Source organism: Cnephaeus nilssonii, assembly GCF_951640355.1.
Source record: "Cnephaeus nilssonii genome assembly, chromosome: 19".
In the NCBI taxonomy this organism is placed as follows: Eukaryota; Metazoa; Chordata; class Mammalia; order Chiroptera; family Vespertilionidae; genus Cnephaeus; species Cnephaeus nilssonii.
In genome coordinates this window covers 47237278-47254688 of record NC_137090.1, presented here as the reverse complement: position 1 = coordinate 47254688, position 17411 = coordinate 47237278, and the positions used below count along the sequence as shown (strand labels likewise).

General features: G+C 51.1%; 1 protein-coding gene across 1 annotated transcript in view; it reads left to right on the top strand.

The window, feature by feature from the left end:
- Window positions 1–10533: 10533 nt before the first annotated feature.
- The window catches only part of LOC307115728 (phosphofurin acidic cluster sorting protein 2-like), a gene marked incomplete at its 3' end in the record, with an annotated part of 39361 nt that continues 32483 nt past the window's right edge, over window positions 10534–17411 (top strand). The window contains exon 1 of the mRNA XM_079799109.1: window positions 10534–10578. Within this exon, the coding sequence (XP_079655235.1) occupies window positions 10555–10578 (24 nt within the window). The 5' untranslated portion in view covers window positions 10534–10554. The remainder of the gene's footprint in view (window positions 10579–17411) is intronic.

The following is a 17411-nucleotide window of genomic DNA, read 5'->3' as shown; positions in this document are numbered from 1 at the left end:
ACTGTTGAACTGGAGCATCATGGAAGGTGTGTTTTAGCCTCAGGATCCCCAACACTTTCAGTGAGAATGTTTCTGGTCTTGGAGACCTGCCCTTCCTGGAAACCAGGGCTCTGCTTAACCCTGGGAGCTGGCTCCAGCCTGTGCCCAGACTCAGTGCTGGGCCACCAGAGGCAAAGAGCTGGCCTCCCATTGGGGCATCCGGAGCACAACATGGAGGCCGGCCAGCCCAACCTTGGACCCAGCTGCCAACCATCCAAGTGGCCCCAGCACCGTCTACTTATGGTTCCCATGAACTCCCGCCTCACAGGGCAAAATAACAAAAAGGAGCTGCATGGTGCAGACCCACAGGCACACGGCTGGACAAACCAGTGCCCTCCTTCCTGGGCAGCCACCCACCTTCGTCCCTACCTCTTCATGTTAAGACAGAACATTTGCTGCCACGCAACAGGTGTTGGACCAGCTATTGACAAGGTGAGCAACCTGCCTCTCCACAGCATGGTGGTCATTTGGCCACTTGCTGGCTGTGACTCTCAGATCACTGCCTCCCTCTGAGTGAGTATTTCGAAGAACATGATGTGAGTCAAGAAGCAACCTCATAGGGTTTTTGTAGGGACCCTATAGCGTGTTCCCCTAAAGCTTTCTTTGGGTGCCTGGACAGTGGATAGGTCTGTAGCAGGGGCTGTGGTTGTGCTAGTTGGTAATTTTTCTTCCTCAAATGTGATTCTTCTCGGGGTCTTGGGCTAAGCTCTTTTCTCATGTCATAAAGGGACTAGAGATTCTGTTATTGGTCCCTGTCCTGGGTGAAGCAAGAGCAGAGACCCCAGGGGTGAGCAGTGGGGCCCAGGCTCTCCCAGCTATCTGTGATGAGGCTGGTTTGGGCTCACTCATTCAGCAAACATATCAGAAATCTGCCAGTTACAGACATGTCTCTAGGCACTGACCATAATCCAGTGCTCAGAGCAGACCCCAAGCCTGCACTTCAGAGCTTCCTTCTAGTCGGGAGTGATTCAGTCACCCTAGGCTGCACAGGCTCATAGTGCCCACAGGACAGCCGATGCGACGTCCGCCTGGCCTCCTTTCCCTATGGCTGCATCTTTCCATACTGTGAAGAGGAAGGTGAACCTCTGTTCCAGCAGAAAACGTGAGTCAGTTTTGGGTCAGAACCAGGAGGGGGAATATGGGGAGTGTGAATTCAAGGTGCTGGCAGAACCCTGGATCCCACACATGGTGCGATTTCTACAAGAGGGCAGAGGTCTGAGGGCTTCTCCTAGAAAAAAGGGAAGGCGTCAAAGAGAGCTGTGCATGTGGATATGGGTGGTGTGGGAGAGCAGTGGGAGCTCAGTGAGAAAGTCAGACCCTCAGAAAATTCATACCCTTCCGCTCCTAATCCCAGCCCTGTGTGCACCCCTACCCAGGGACCGTGCTCACTAATTTGATAGAACCTTCTCAGCGGCAGTTTGGCAAGTGTATCCTGCCCTGTGAGAGTTGAGTTTCAGTGGGAGGCAAAGAACCCCACAGGGCAGCAAGTGAATTAGGCAGCACGTAGGTGCAGGAGCCAAAGTTTGAGCTGATAGGAAAGCCCTTGGAAGCCAGGGATGGAGACAGAGTTTGTTGATTTGCTCATTGGTCAGCTATTCCTGGAGCACCTACTGTGTGCCAATGAGTGACATGAACAGGGAGGACACCAGCCTTCCCTGTCCTCATGGAGATGACATTTTGGTGGGAAGGTAGTGGGAGGGGACAGGGACACTGAGAGAGCATGTCAGGTTCCGTTGAAGAAGGGGACAGGTGGTTCCCTCATGGATCCAGAGCTGTCAGTTAGGATTGCTTTCTGCCAGCCCCTCCTGAGTGACCAGGCATGTCTCTGCCAGAACTGCCAGGTTGAAGGTGGACAAGGAGTAGGTTTGGGCAGGAGCAGCAGGCACAGGACCCCAGTTTCTCTGAGTGGTGCTCTGGGAGGGCCGCGTGGAAGGAAAGGCCAGGCCTCAGACTCTGCTTCCCACCTCTCTCTCCCCAGGGCCATCTCCTGCATCCTGGGCATCTGGCTGGATCAGTATCCTCAGGATTTTAATCCGCTGCCAGAATTTCCAAGCCTGATGATGCTGTTGGCCTCCATAGAGCCAACTTTCCAGTCCCCGACCTGCCAAACCAGGCCTAGTGCCTCCAGTCATGACGGGAGCACCTGAGCCCACTGAGGCGGAGACAGGAGGAGGCGGCGGCCTCCGGGGGTGGTGTGGGTGAGTGTGCCTTTGGAAGGCACACAAAAGGCAGGGAGGGTGGTAACATGTCCTCCTCTTGGATCTGCAGAACCAGCTCCAGAGCAACATCAGGAAAACCCTCCAGTGGCAGCGCCACCCTAGTGGCTTCTCCAGAGCCAGAGCCGGATCCAGGCCCAGCTTTCACTGAACTTCAAGAGGCAGAAGAACCACCTGCAGCATTTCAGCAACTCATCCAGTTCCTGTGAGGCCAGATCCCAGGCCCCAGCACGTGTCAGCTGCCATGGCAGAGAGGGCGCCCCCACCGCCATTTAGATGCAGTGTTAAAAGTTTATGTTCATTTTACATATGTTTATAATTTTACTGTATTTTTTATGATATTTAGTAACATAGATTGTATTGTAGAGAACATTTAATGAAATATTACTAAACATAACCTTAATTTAGATTCTATAAAATTTAACCCTATTAACCCTCAGAACTTTGAGCATGTCTGTTTTTCTGGACCCTGACCCACGCAGGGAGAACTCTCCTCACCTTCTCCACCTGCCAGTCATCCTAGCCCTGGGCCTTCATGTTGACCCCAACACCACTCACTCAGGCTTCCAATTAAACTTGACCCTCAGAGAGCAAAAATAAAATAAAAGGACGTACAGTGCAGGCTTCCCAGGAACAGTGACTGGACAAACTGATCAAATACTTGGTGTCCAGCTTCCTGGGCAGCATCCCCACCTTGGTCCCCACCCACCCTTCTGTGTTCATACAGAACATTTGCTACTAACCAACGTGGGTGGGACCAACCATGTACCAGGTGAGCCCTGCCCCTCCACAGCACAGTGGCCACTCAGCCACCTGCTTGCTGTGAGGCTTCAGGTCACTGCATCTCTCTCAGAGTTTGTTTCTCTGACCATAGGGAATACTGAGGCCCAGCCTCATAGGGTTATTGTAGGGATTCGGGTGGGGGAGGGGTGTTCCCCTGGAAAAAAGGCTCTCTGGGAGCTTGGACACTGGAGGGGTATGCTGGAGGGGCTGTGGTTGTCCTAATTGGCCATTTTCTCTTCTTCTTAAAGAAGCTTCTGCCTTATTTGTGATTCTCCTCAGGCCTCAGGCTAAGCTATTTTCTCTTGTGATAAAGACATTGGAGATTCCATTAGGGTCCCTGTCCTGGGTGAAGCCAGATTAGAAATCCCAGGGGTGAGCAGGGGGACCCCAGGGTCACCCAGCTATCTGAGATCAGGCTCATTTGGGCTCATTCATTCAGCAAATGCCCTGGCCCCCAGGACTGAACTCCAGTGCTTCCTTCTAGTCAGGAGTGATTCAGTCAACTAGGCTGCACAGGCAGGTAGTGTCCACAGGACAGTCATGTGACTTCTTCCTCAAAGTATCGCTGCATTTTCTCATATTTTGAAGCAGAAAGTGGATCTCTGGACCAGCAGAAAAAGTGAGTGGGCTTTGGATCAGAGCCTTAAGGGGAGTATAAGGACTGTGACTTGGAGAAGGTGGCAACACCCTGGGTCCCATGCCTTGTGGTATTTCTGCAAGAGGTCAGAGGTCTGAGGGCTTCTCCTTGAAAAAAGGGAGGGAGACAAAGAGAGCTGTGCATGTGGATTTGGGTGGTGAGGGTGAGTGGGGAGGGGATGTGGCTGCCCACACCGAGAAGAGCTCCCAGAGGCTGGGCTTAGGCAGGAGCACAGAGCCGCTCAGGTCAGTGCCCATGGCCTGCAGTCTGGAGGACTTCCTGGGGTGGGGGCTTGAACTGGGACTTCAGTGATGGAGATGGGAGGTTCCCTTCCTTGGAAGGCACACAAAAGGCAGTCATGGTGTAACATGTTCTCTTCCTGTATCTCCAGAAGCAGCTCCAGAGCAAGATGAAGAAACATCTGAAGAGGAAATGCCAACCATCGTGCCCTCTCCAGAGCCAGAGCAGGCTCCAGGCACAGCTGTCACTGAACTCCCAGATGTGGAACCACCTGCAGCATTTGAGCAACTCAGCTCAGCTCCTGGGAGGCCTGTGGTGCCAGATTCTGGGCCACAGTGTGTGTCAGCTGCCATGGCAGATGGGACTCCCACATCCCCTTTATATACAGTTTGAAAATATTTGTGTTTATTTTATATATACTTAAAATGTTACTGCATTTTATACTATCCAGTAACATAATCTATTTTAAAGAAAATGTAATGAAATACTCTTAAATATAAATTTAATTTCGATTCTATAAAATTTAACTCTATAAACCTTCAGAGCCTTGAGGAAGTCTGTTTCTTCTGGGCCTCCGTGGGGTTACAATGAGTCATAGGTTGGGAATAATTAGTCTCTCAGGAGCCATCAGCTCTACGAATGTGTTCTTGAGGCTCAGCACAATGGGACTTCGGGGAAATTGACCGAGGAGCATTGGGGCAGGGACCCTTTATATCAGGGCTACCCCTGGGAACCCACATTTTGTTTGACATCTCCCACCAGCACATGGGCAAAGCATGGCCTTAAGCGCCCCCTGGTGTACACATTGCAGAATGCTCTAGGGTTTAACCAGCAGCAAACAGTTTCTGAACACTGACTGCCACCTGCACCTGGACAGAAACACCACCCTGCTCCACTAGCACTGAACAGCATTCTGAGCATCTCCTTTGTTGGCCCATAGCACTGAAGAAGGGAAAGGAAATGTCCTAGGGCCCGGGGTCCACACTCATCTCCTCTACATGCACCGCTTCCAGATATCCTTTGGGGTCAGAGCCTCTCTCCACCCTCAGCCCCTGAGCTATGGTTCAGCTGGGCTTTTTCCTGATGCTCTTCCATCTCACCAGAGCCCAGAGGCTATTCTTTCTCACGCCCCAAGTCTGGACAAGGTTGTGGAGACAGCCTGGCTTCTCCTTTTACATCAATCCTCTTCTGTGCTCTGAACTACCTGGTGAGGATGGACTAACAGCCTTGTATGGCGCCCGCCATGGCACAAGCTACACTGTCTCAGGACAAATGGGTATTAACTTTGGACCACATCCAGGGTCCCTGCTCTCAAGGAGTTTAGCCCTGTTGGTTGACGCAGATAGAAAGGAAATTCTAATGGAGTGTGATGAGTCCTACCATTGACCCCGAGGACCGTAAGCCCTGAGAACGTGAGCTCATCACGGGGACATTATACAGGCTCTTTAGGATGCAATTCCTAAACCAGAAAGTTGAATAAATACTTGTCTACCCTCTTAATCCTGATTTCACAATGGCAGCTGATGAAAGCTTTGTGAAATTAAATGGAGGTCTGGAAATCAAGGGGGCAGGTCTACCTTAGAGGTCCATGGTGAAGGTCAGTGCACTTGTGCGCACTGGCGATGGGCCTGGAGGGGCAGCCACCCGCCTTGCGTGGAGCGTCTCCTTACCTTGGAAGCTCAGAACTGTGGTCTCAGCAGAGGCTGTTTCCTATTTCAAATTACACTTTTCAGTTTGGCTCTACTTTCCAGGGTCCTTTCCTAAGTTTCACAGCCATCCTTGAAACTGGAGGCAGAGCGTGTTAGAAATGAGGGTGTGGGGACTGGAGGGAACTGGGAGGAGAAAAATGAGGGAGATAGGAGGGCAGGGCAGCACCTGGTGTGGGACGACCGTGCTAGTGATCTATTGCTGAGAGTTCCCCCACACTAGAGACTTAACCAACACACACTTATTAGCTCACATGTCTGTGACAAGGAATCCCTCATGGCTCAGCTGGGACTACTGTGGTGTCAACTGAGGCAGGATCTGTGTCACTGAGGGTCTGAGCTCACTCGGGGGGAATTTGGGATTCAGTTTGGATGGAAGGCCTGACTTCCTCTCTGTCTGTTGGTCTCATTCAGTGCTAGGCCATGTGGGTCTCTCCAGATAGCAGATCAGAGCACAGAGGCTTATTCCTCAGTGTGGCCTGAGAGAGAGAGAGAGAGAGAGAGGGAGAGAGAAAGAGAGAGAGAGAGAGAACAGATCAGAGTGAGCAATTGGGTAGGCACCAATATTTAAAAAAACTTTTTAGGGTGGGATGAGATCAACCAAAGAACTTGTATGCATATATGCATAACCCAGGGACACAGTCAATAGGGTGGTCAAGGCCTGAGGAGGAGGGCAGCGATCAGCTAGACGTGGTCAATGGGGTAAAAAAAGGGCATATGTAATACTTTCAACAATAAATATTAAAAAATAAATGAAATGGATTTGCTTTAAATGTTAAATTTATTTTTCCCCAAAAAATTGATGAGAGAGAGAGAGAGAGAGAGAGAGAGAGAGAGAGAGAACATATCAGAGTGAGCAAGTGGGTAGGCACCAATATTTAAAAAAACTTTTTAGGGTGGGAGGAGATCAACCAAAGAACTTGTATGCATATATGCATAACGCAGGGACACAGTCAATAGGGTGGTCAAGGCCTGAGGAGGAGGGCAGCGATCAGCTAGACGTGGTCAATGGGGTAAAAAAAGGGCATATGTAATACTTTCAACAATAAAGATTAAAAAATAAATGAAATGGATTTGCTTTAAAATGTTAAATTTATTTTTCCCCAAAAAATTGATGAGAGAGAGAGAGAGAGAGAGAGAGAGAGAGAGAGAGAGAGAGAGAGAAAGAGGAAGAGAGAGAGAGATCAATGTGAGAGAGAAGCATGAATTGATTGCCTCCTGTATGCGCCCTGAATAGTGATCATACCCACAACCTAGGTATGTGCCCTGACCAGGAACCTAACAGCAAACTTTCAGTGCCCAGAATGATGCTCAACCACTCTGGCTGGGCCAAGCACTAACTTTTTTGAGCCAAATCATGGAGTTTGTGTTGGATCCCTTTGCCGTCTTCTATGGAGTCACTACTGACACCCACACTTAAAGGGAGGGCACACATTCACATCACATGAGGAAGGTGAAGACCATGGGGAGTCACTGAGGAGAGAACCGGTGACCCGAGAGGTCCATGCCTTGCCCAGAATCACAGATGGTCAGAATGCAGAGCCTGAGATAAACCCAGCTGTGTGTCCTGAAAGTTGGGGTCCTGGCTGCACCCAGGTTTCCTCAGGGGCTCTGGAAAAGGCTGTGCTGGTGCAATCGTGTACAGACATGGAGATGGCATGGTGGGACAGTGGGCATTTGGCAGCCTAGACAGTATTTGTCTGAAAAGGCGCCTAGATTTGGAATCACAAAGGTGCACCTCTGTCCACAACCCACCCACAGTGGAGAAAGCTGGGGCTGGGCCCTCTTATGCTGAGCTCATGCTTACGTAGTTCTGAATCACACCCTCATTGGATAAGTGGGAAACAGAAGCCCATAGTCAGGCAGGGATTGGCCAGGGTACATGACATTCAGAGTCGAGAGTTCAGGAATGTTCAGACCTTCCAGGGCAAGGCTCCCACAGAGTTGGTCTGGAAATTAGAAATCCTGACATACTGGGAAGCTTCTGCCTATTCCTCCCTATGTGGGGCCATTTTCTTCTGGGATCCAGAAAGGGAGCATTGGCACAACACACACACACACACACACACACACACACACACACACACACACTCTAAATGCGATGATCTTGGGTAGGATTAGAAGAAAAGCAGACTCAGAGGAGGTGACAACAGGATGGAAAAACAGGTTGGAGGCACTACCTACATCTGACCGTCCTCCTCCTGCTTTACAGCTACTCCGCACATGAGCCTGAACAGCCCTAAGAAGCACTTGCTGCATAACCCATTGTGCAGGGGGAGAGAGATGGGCCCTGACAGACACAATGACTTATCCAGGATCCAGAAGAGGTAAGAATGAGGGGTTGAGTCTGAGTCCAGTTTGGTTTACTCAACTCTGGGACCCTGGCTGCACCCAGAGTTCCTAGGGGGCTAGGTGAGAGATGTCTTGTTGCCTCTAAGGGTGTGTACAGATCAGGTGCTTCATGGAGAAGAGGGGACAACAGACAGCAGCCCACAGGACTATTTGCATAGCTGTCATGAGAGGAGGGGACTCAGGCAAGACAAACCCATGTACTGAGGTCACTAACCAATAGAACTTGGACACCCTGTAACTTGGCACCCACATCAGCCCCACAGGCAGCACACTTGCCAAGAGGCATTTGCCAGTGCAAGATGTTCTCTTGCTGTGTTCCCAGTGATTGGTGCTCTTGCTTCCGGAGACCCCATAGTGAGAGCTTTTCCAGACGGTGTAGACATTGGTTTAACCCTTGTCCCCGACATTGCTGGCCATTTTCAAAAATATGGCCTCAGGTAACACAAGGTGGCCTGGGCAGACCCTTTCAGGCCAGGCCACCTCTGTGCTCCATCCCTGTACAGCCCAAATCCCCTCCCCTTCATGTGCTGGGAAGAGGGAACTAAAGGGAGAACCCTGGGGCAGGAACAGCTTTTGGGGCAGTGGATCACCTAGAGGTCCTGCTGTGATCACACCCCAGGAAAGTACAGGTAGTTGGAGATGTGGTTCCAGAGGGGTCCCTTATCTCTGCCAATGGGAATCCAAGCCCTCAGGATGTCACGCCTTTTCCTTTGCAGTGGAGTTCGGAGCGCATCACACTGTGTGTGTGTGTGCCTGGAGTGGAGGGTCACAGGGGTCACAGAACCAGCAAAACAGGGCGCTGAGGCTTTCCCCTGGTGACTGTGAACTGTCTTTACAGAGCTCCGCACAGGACAACAGAGAGGAGCTGACAGATGGGGTCCTCAACTCCATGCCCCTGTAGGAGGCACAGGGGCCCCATCCCCCCTCCAGAGTGCAGCACGACCGCAGGGTGAGTGCAGGTGCTGAGGTGACCCAGACTCCAGGATCCCATGTAGTTGAAGAGAGCCCTGTGTTTCAGAAGCTGCCCTTTCATGCTCCTAGCTCCGTCCTAGAGTACAATTTCCAAAGGAATCTGGGGCCTATATCCTCTCCACAGCCCACTCTCACTGATGGAAAGTCACTGCCCACAAAGTGTTAGGAATATCAGAAGACTTTGTACCATTTCACGTCATGCTCAGTCAAGTGTATTCTTGTATTTTTTACAGACTTTCCCTTTTAATGCCCATCTCTACATGTCCATGTTGTCCAGACAAACCTTACTCACCGTCTCCCACTCTTGCACATCATGGTGATTAGTAGGGATGCTTTTCCCAAAAGGACACGGGGCTCAAGGTACCAAGTCTGTTGCTTTGCCCTTTGCTGCCCGGAGGATCACATCCCTGTGGTCCCTCTCGGTCAGGAGCTGGGGCTTCCCTGGGCTGCACAACATACTTGGAGGGGGACCTGTTATCAGGGCTGGCGATCCATCTCTTCACTGCTGTGGGACCTGGACGTGATCCCCTCCTGTTGTCATGTCAACGGTGCTGCCCTGAACACCCCATTGTTCTAATATCCAGACCCTTTCACCCCAGGAAAAGCCTCTGTGTTCCCATCTTAGAATGCGATGTTCTGTCAGAAATCCCAAGGTGACCATGTTAACACAGGGAGGTGCTGTCTGTCCTCTGCTAAGAAATGACTAAGACACAAATGTGTCTCATCATCACTCACCTCCAAGTCTACGTTGCCTGCTGAGAACCTTTTCTCTTGTCCGTGTAGAAAACATGGAAACCTGTGCAGAATTTTTCTGAGTTTATTTGAGCCAAAGTGTAGACAATTGCGGTGAAGCAAAATCTCAACCTAATGAGATAATAATGCTCTGGAGAATGGCAGCTTTGCACCTTATTTTATACATTACAATCAAAAGTGGAGACTTGTGTGGGTTTCATGAAATCCATTGGTGACAGATTAGGGAAGCAGGAGAAATCACAGCAGGGAACTCTCTGGGAATGGATAAAAGGTAAAATGACAGACACATACTTCTTTCACTCAGGTGTGTGCAGGATGTGAACAGTCAACAATGAACTCAATAACAATGAGGGCAAGTGTGGTCTCTGCAGAGAGCAGAGCAGTGCCTGTGCTTTGAGGGGTCTGAATAAAGGAAAATTCCTTTGATATTACAAAAATATGTTCTTATAGATGCAAAAAGACAATAGACGGACTCAATTAAGATAAAGATAAACCTTTTTAAGGGAAGATGACAACCTAGGACACCACTATCCACCATAAGCTGCTTTTACTTAAAACACACACACACACAAACACTTTAATTTCAGACCATCCTGTTTGGTCACTTTAGGTCTCTAGTTTGCAAGGCCGCCAAGTTAGCATGTGGTCCCTACGATCTCTCCTGTCCCACTACTTGCCACCAATTACTGAGTGCTTGGGGTTCGGTCTGAGCTGCAGCCCCCAGCCCACCTGACAGGTTAGGAGCTGCCTCTGATGGCATGTGCCCCCTCTCCCAACACAGGGTAGAAATAAGACCACTATGTCAACGCCCACGGGCCTGGACAGCATGCCCGCCGCACTCAACACACAGGTGCCCATGAACTTGTTTTCCACCTGGGAGGTGGACTGCTCCAGCCCCGCCTGCGTGCCAAGGCTGTGTAGCCTCACCTTAGCCAAGCTGCTGATCTACAAGAAGGTGGAGAAGGAGCTCAGAACTGTGGTGATCACTGTTAAAATGCAGGGCTCCCAAAACATCTTGAGGTCAGACGAGATTCTGCTGCCCCCTAGTGGTCACGTGAAGACCGACCTTGCACTGACCTTCTCCCTGCAGTACCCTCACTCCCTCAAGAGAGAAGGCAACAACTTACAGATCATGCTGCAGCAGAAGCAGCCTCTTAAAAACCAGACCATCCTGGGTTACCTGGCGCTCGCCGAGGGCACCATAGACATGGCTGAGGTGATGCAGCGACCCCTCGAGGGTGGCCAGATGCTGAGCCTCCATAGCACCATCATGGAGGCATCTGCCCACGTGGCTGAGGTCAGCATCTCCTCCCTGTCCAGCCAACCCATTGACCCCGAGGTCAGCACCTGGCAGGCCGGCCTCAAGGCCAAGTCCAGGGTTCATTACTCGGAGATGGAGTATGAAATCTTCTCGGAACAGCAGGCCAGCCATGATTCCGTGCACGGGCAGAACCAAGATTAGGAGGACTTCGACTTTGAGGAGTCCAAAAAGCAGCACCAAGGAGAAGTAAGATCGCCATTCATGACCAGGCAACAAGATGCCAACAAGAAAGTTGGGGGGTGGCTGCGCAGGGTCCCAATGTGGAAGGAGGTCCTGGAGTCAGAGCAGGAGTCTTTGGAGCAGGTCCCTGAGGTGGAGGACCTGGATCTGCTGTATGACTCACTAGAGAAGCCCAGTGACAGTGGCCCATGAGAGTGTCTTCAGGACCCCGAAGCCCTGGCTCAGGCCATACTTGGAAGACCTGTCCCAGCCCAGCTCTCAGATGGAGAGCTAGAGCATTCACAGTGCCAGCGCCAGAGGAGCCTCCAGGTCCAACCCACGTGCCTAAGAAGACGAGCTCCAAGCAACCAGTGGGCGCATCACCAAGACCGAGTCTCTCCTCATCCCCTCCACCAGATCCCAGAGAGCAGGAGGGCTGCTGGGGCTGGGGCACATCCCTGAAGGAGCAGCTGGTGGCACAGCCAGAACAAGCGGGCCCACAGCCTGGACAACAAGCACTGTCCCGACCCGCTGAGTCAGCTGCAGATCCCCAGGGATACGGTATACGACCAGCTGAACCACATCCTCATCTCTGACACCAGCTGCCCCAGAACATCCTCCTCCTCAACACCTCTGACTGACAGGGGCAGTTCCCGTCTGAGTCCTGCAGCAACACATGCTGCCCGAGGTGTGCACCTGCTCCAAGTCTGAAGTCCAGGTGGCCTTCAGCACCATCATCTCGTGGATTCAGAGACACTGTCACCTCAATTCCCAGCCCCTGAACCCTGTGAAGATCCCGGTGGAAGGGGCACAGCAGTACTTCAGCTCTGTGCTGTGGCTCTTCCTAGAGCTGCTGTCCTACAACCGTGCCCCCTGTCCCCGGCTGGGCTACATGTACTTCCTGGTCATCTGCTGGGTTCCCACCCTGTGGCCAGGTACCTGGGCTCCGTGCATTACCGCTACAAGAGCTTCTTCTAGGACCTGGCCAGGCAGGACCTGTTCTACAAGGAGTCCCAGAGGGCTGTGCAGGACACGTTGGGCATGGTGTTGAGAATCACACAGTATGTGGCAGGGGCCAATCGTGCCCACCAACTGCCCTTCGTGGAGGCCACACTCATCTACAAACAAAAGAGCCCCAATGAGGAGTCCTTGACCATCATTCCCTTCCTGGGGGTGGTGGAACTGGAATTGTGGGACCATTCTGGGTTGCCTCAGGACACTGAGATTATGCGGCCCGCTTGAGCTCTAGCGTGCTGTTGTCCACCCCGCCACACAGGTCTGTGGCAAACAAGGAGGCCTCACACATCTTCCCTCCTCCCTGTTTGTGAGTGGAGAGGAGTCCTCCTTCAGCCAGGTGCTGGCGCTGAGCTGATGGGGCCACATGTGGATTACTGGATGTCAGCACAGCCCACAGACAGGAAGAGAGACAGTGAGAACAAAGACCAGGCTACTGCCAGCAACACCCTTAAGTGCACCTTCTAGTCTCTGCAGGTCAGCAGGCTGCCCAGCAGGGGTGAGGCTGGAGACACGCCCTCCAGGTCCATGACTGTGGACAAGGAGAACAACAAGGTGATGTTTTGCCCAAGAAAACCAAGGGCAAGGACGTGGCCTACCATAGCCAGTGCCTCGAGGGCATCAGCCGCCTGATCTGCAGGGCCAAGCAGCCGTAGAACACACTGTGGGTCCTCGTCGACGGCGTGGAGTGGAACAACGTGAAGCTCCCACATCAAGCACTTCCCCACCCGTATCTTCAGACACTCCAATCCCGCCTTCGAGCCTGCCCGTCCCTTGCCCATCCCCCTGCCCTGGCCAAGCCCGGGAAGGACCAGCTGCTTTTCTGTTCACAGTTCAGTTTAGCACCGAGACAGACCCAGGAAACACAAAGTGGAACCCTATTCAGTGTGAATGAGCTCACAACCTGGAAACTAACGTGGTGGAGCCCCCAGGGAGCCCCAGCTGCTCTGCTCATTACCAGAATGCTCTGGCGAGTGGGGGGTCAGGCAGACAGTGTTGAGCTGGACAATCATTGAGTTGATGGCCCTCAGGACGCAGAGACCGCCATTGATAAAGGTTCTCACTGTCAAGACCTGCCCCTTCTGGAAGCCAGGACTCTGTTTCCTGGGGAGTCAGCCTCACTGTGTGCCTGACTCAGCGCGGGCCTCCCATGGGGGCACCTGTCAGAACACGGAGGCCGGTCAGCCACCCCTGGGCCCCGCTGCCAACCAGCCCAGTGGCCCCAGCACCACCCACTTGTGGTGTCAATAAACTCCATCCTCTCGAGGCAAAACAGAAGAGAAAAAGCAAAAGACCAGTGTGGTACTGACCACCTGGGCTCACTGATTGGACAAATGGGGCAAATACCACGTGCCCACCTTCCTGGGCAGGCACCCCACATTTGTCCCCACCCTTCCGTGTTGTTATACAGCATTTGCTATAACAGGTGAGGGACCAGCCATGTACCAGGTGAGCCCCTTCCCCTGCACAGCACAGTGGTCATTGGCCGTCTGTTTGCTGTGAAACTTCAGGTCACTGCATGCCTCTGAGTGTTTGTTCCTCGGAACATGGGGAGAAATGAGGTCCAATAAGGTTAGTGTAGGATCTCAATGGGGTGCCTCTGGGTGCCTGGACAGTGGAGAGTTCTGCTGGAGGAGCTGTGTTTGAAACAATTGGTCATTTTCTCTTCATATTGACAAAGTCTGCCAATTTGTGATTCTTCTCAGGGCCCAGGGCTAAGCACTTTTCTCATTAGATAAAGAGATTGGCACTTCCATTATGGGTCCCTGTCCTGGGTGAAGCCAGAATAGAGACCCCAGGGGTGAGCAGTGGGGCCCAGGCTCTCCCAGCTATCTGAGATGGGGCTGGTTTAGACTCATTCATTCAGCAAATATATCTGAAGTCCTGCCAGGTGCAGATACTTCTCTAGGCACTGACCATAATCCAGTGTTCAGAGCACGCCCCAAGCCTGCACTGCAGAGCTTCCTTGTAGTCGGGAGCGATTCAGTCACACTAGGCTTCACAGGCTCGTAGTGTCCACAGGACAGCCGACGTGACGTCCTCCTGGCCTCCCCTACCTATGGCGCATCTTCCTGAATTGTGATGAGGATGGCAGACCTCTGTTCTAGCAGAAAACGTGATTTGGTGTTGGATCAGAGCCAGGAGGGGAGTATGGGGACTGAATTCAAGGTGCTGTCAGAACCCTGCATCCCACACATGGTGGGATTTCTGCAAGAGGGCAGATGTCTGAGGGCTTCTCCTAGAAAAAAGGACACGAGTCAGAGAGCTGTGCATGTGGATATGGGTGGTGTGGGCGAGTGAGGAGGTCAGTGGACAGAGTGAGCCCCCTCAGAAAATTCATACCCTTCCGCTCCTAATCCCAGCCCTGCCTGCACCTCTATCCTGGGACCTTGCTTACTAATCTGGTAGAACCTCCTCAGTGGCAGCGTGGCTGTCGCTCTCTACCCATGGGAGGTAAATGTCAATGGGAGGAGGAGAACCCCACAGGCAGCTAGTGAATTAGGCAGCATGTAAATGCAGGAGCCAAAATCTGAGGTGTTAGGAGGTCTCTGGGTTGCCAGAGGTGTAGACAGATTTTCTTTGCTCGTTCATTGGTCAGCTATTCCTGGAGCACCTACTGTGTGCCAATGAGTGAAAGACATGACAGAACAGACACCAGCCCTCTCTGTCCTCATGGAGTTGACATTTGGGGAGGAGGGTAGTGGGAGGGACAGGGACACTGAGAGAGCATGTCAGGTTCCTCTGAAGAAGGGGGCAGGTGGTTCCCTCATTGATCCAGAGCTGTCAGTTAGGAGGGCTTTCTGCCAGCCCCTCCTGGGTGACCAGGCGTGTCTCTGCCAGGACCGCCAGGTTGAAGGTGGGCAAAGAGTAGGTCTGGCTTCTGCATGGGCAGGAGCAGCAGGCACAGGACCCCCGGCTCTCTGAGTGGTGCTCTGGGAGGGTTGTGTGGAAGGAAAGGCCAGGCCTCAAACCCTGCTCTCCACCTCTCTCTCTTCCCAGGGCCATATCCTGCACCCTGGGCATCTGGCTGGACCAGTACCCTCCAGATTTATATCGGCCACCAGAATTTCCCAGCCTCATCATGCTTTTGCTCTGTCCACATAGAGCTCACATTTCCAGTCCCAGACCTGCCAAACCAGGCCCAGTATCTCCCTCACAGCTGGAACACCTGAGCCCACTGAGGCGGAGACACAGGAGGAGTCAGAGAGCGTGGTGTGGTTGAGGGAGAGGCCATGTGGCTGGACCACACAGAGAAGAGCTCCCAGAGGCTGGGGTTAGGCAGGAGCACACAGCCGCTCAGGTCAGTGCCCTTGGCCTGCAGACTGGAGGACTTCCTGGGGTGTGGTTTGAACTGGAAGTTTAGTGATGGAGATGGGAGGTTCCCTTCTTTGGAAAGCACAAAAGGCAGTCACGGTGTAACATGTTCTCTTCCTGGATCTACAGAAGCAGCTCCAGAGCAAGATCAAGAAACACCTAAAGAGGAAACGCCAACTCTGCTGCCCTCTCCAGAGCCAGAGCAGGCTCCAGGCACAGCTGTCCCTGAACTTCCAGATGTGGACCCACCTGCAGCTTGTGAGCCACTCGCCTCAGCTCCTGCGAGGTCTGTGGTCCCAGGTCCTGGGCCTCAGTGTGTGTCAGCTGCCATGGCAGAGAGGACTTCCCCTCCCCAATAACAGCAATTTAAAACATTTTTGTGTTTATCTTACACACACTTAGAATTTTAGTGTATTTTTTTATACTAGTGAGTAAAATAAAAAGAATTTTAAATATATTAAAATAAATTTAAATTTTATAAATTTTCGTTCTATGATCCTTCCAAGTATAAATTCCAACATCAAGTATATTCACAATTTTTCGCAACTGTTCTATAACATCACAAACACGGTCTATTTCCAGAACATTTTCAGAACCCACATCTTATGTATGTGTCCTGACCGGGAATCAAACCTGCAACCCTTTGGTATATGGGATGACTCCCCAACCAACTGATGAGGTACCCTGTCCAGGGTGAGAAAGAGCAATATTTTCATCTGAATTGTTCATTCTGGTTTAAACTGATGTTGGATATCTTTCTCATACTTTCGGCCTATTCCTTGTTTTGGAATTTCAGTTTGAGACCTTTTGCCCTCTTTTCCATTGGATTGTTAGCAAATCTGAATTGTCATGAATATCAGCTTTGTAACTTGCAAATGGTTTCTCTAGCTTGCCATTTGTCTCAATTTGATGTGTGTTTTGCCAAATATGTTCATTACATTTTGATGTGGTCAAATCTGTCTTCTCTTATCATGCTTCTTTATTTTGTCTCTCACTTTGAGTGGAAAAGATGTTTTCTGTCTTATCAGGAAGATAGGCTAGCTTGTATTGTATTTCATAGTCATAGTTAATTTCAGATAAATTGATAAAGAGTTCCTGTTTTTAGGATTGTTCATCTTTTTTTTTTCTTATAAGGATGGGAGTAAGGACATCCAAGCTCTTATATGTCAGAGTGGAAACCAGAAGTCAATGTTTTATTTGACAATGGCCTGTGGTGGACATGACTTCCATTTCCTCCTTTCTAACAGCTGCCAATTTCCACATCCAGGTGGTTCTGGGGAGTGTGGTTCAGGGCCCCAGAGTGGAGGTATCAGCACATCTCACTGGCCTGGCCACAATGATGATGGTTTCATGTGGACATGTGACTTCAGTGAGTTTAATAAAATTCTTTTTATTAGTCACAAGAAAAAAAATTCTGTTTTCATATGTCTCTTGGCCTTATGAAAACATGCTCAAAGCCACTAATTATCGAAGAGATGCAAATTAAAACAACAATGAGGGCCCTAGCCAGTTTGGCTCAGTGAGTAGAGTGTCGGCCTGCGGACTGAAAAGTCCAGGGTTTGATTCCAGTCAAGGGCACATGCCCAGGTTGGGGGATCGATCCCCAATAGAGCATGTGCAGGAGGCAACCAATCAATGATCCTCTCATCATTGATGTTTCTATTCCTCTCTGAAATCAATAAAAATATATTTTAAAAAAACACAATGAGATACCATCACACCTGTCAGAGTGGCTATCATCAACAAATCAAGAAAGGACAAATGCTGGTGAGGATGTGGAGGAAAAAGGAACCCTTGTGCACTGCTGGTGGGAACACAGACTGGTGCAGCCAATGTGGAAAACAGTATGTAGTTTGTTCAAAAAATTAAAAATGGAACTGCCATTTGACTCAGTAATTCCACTT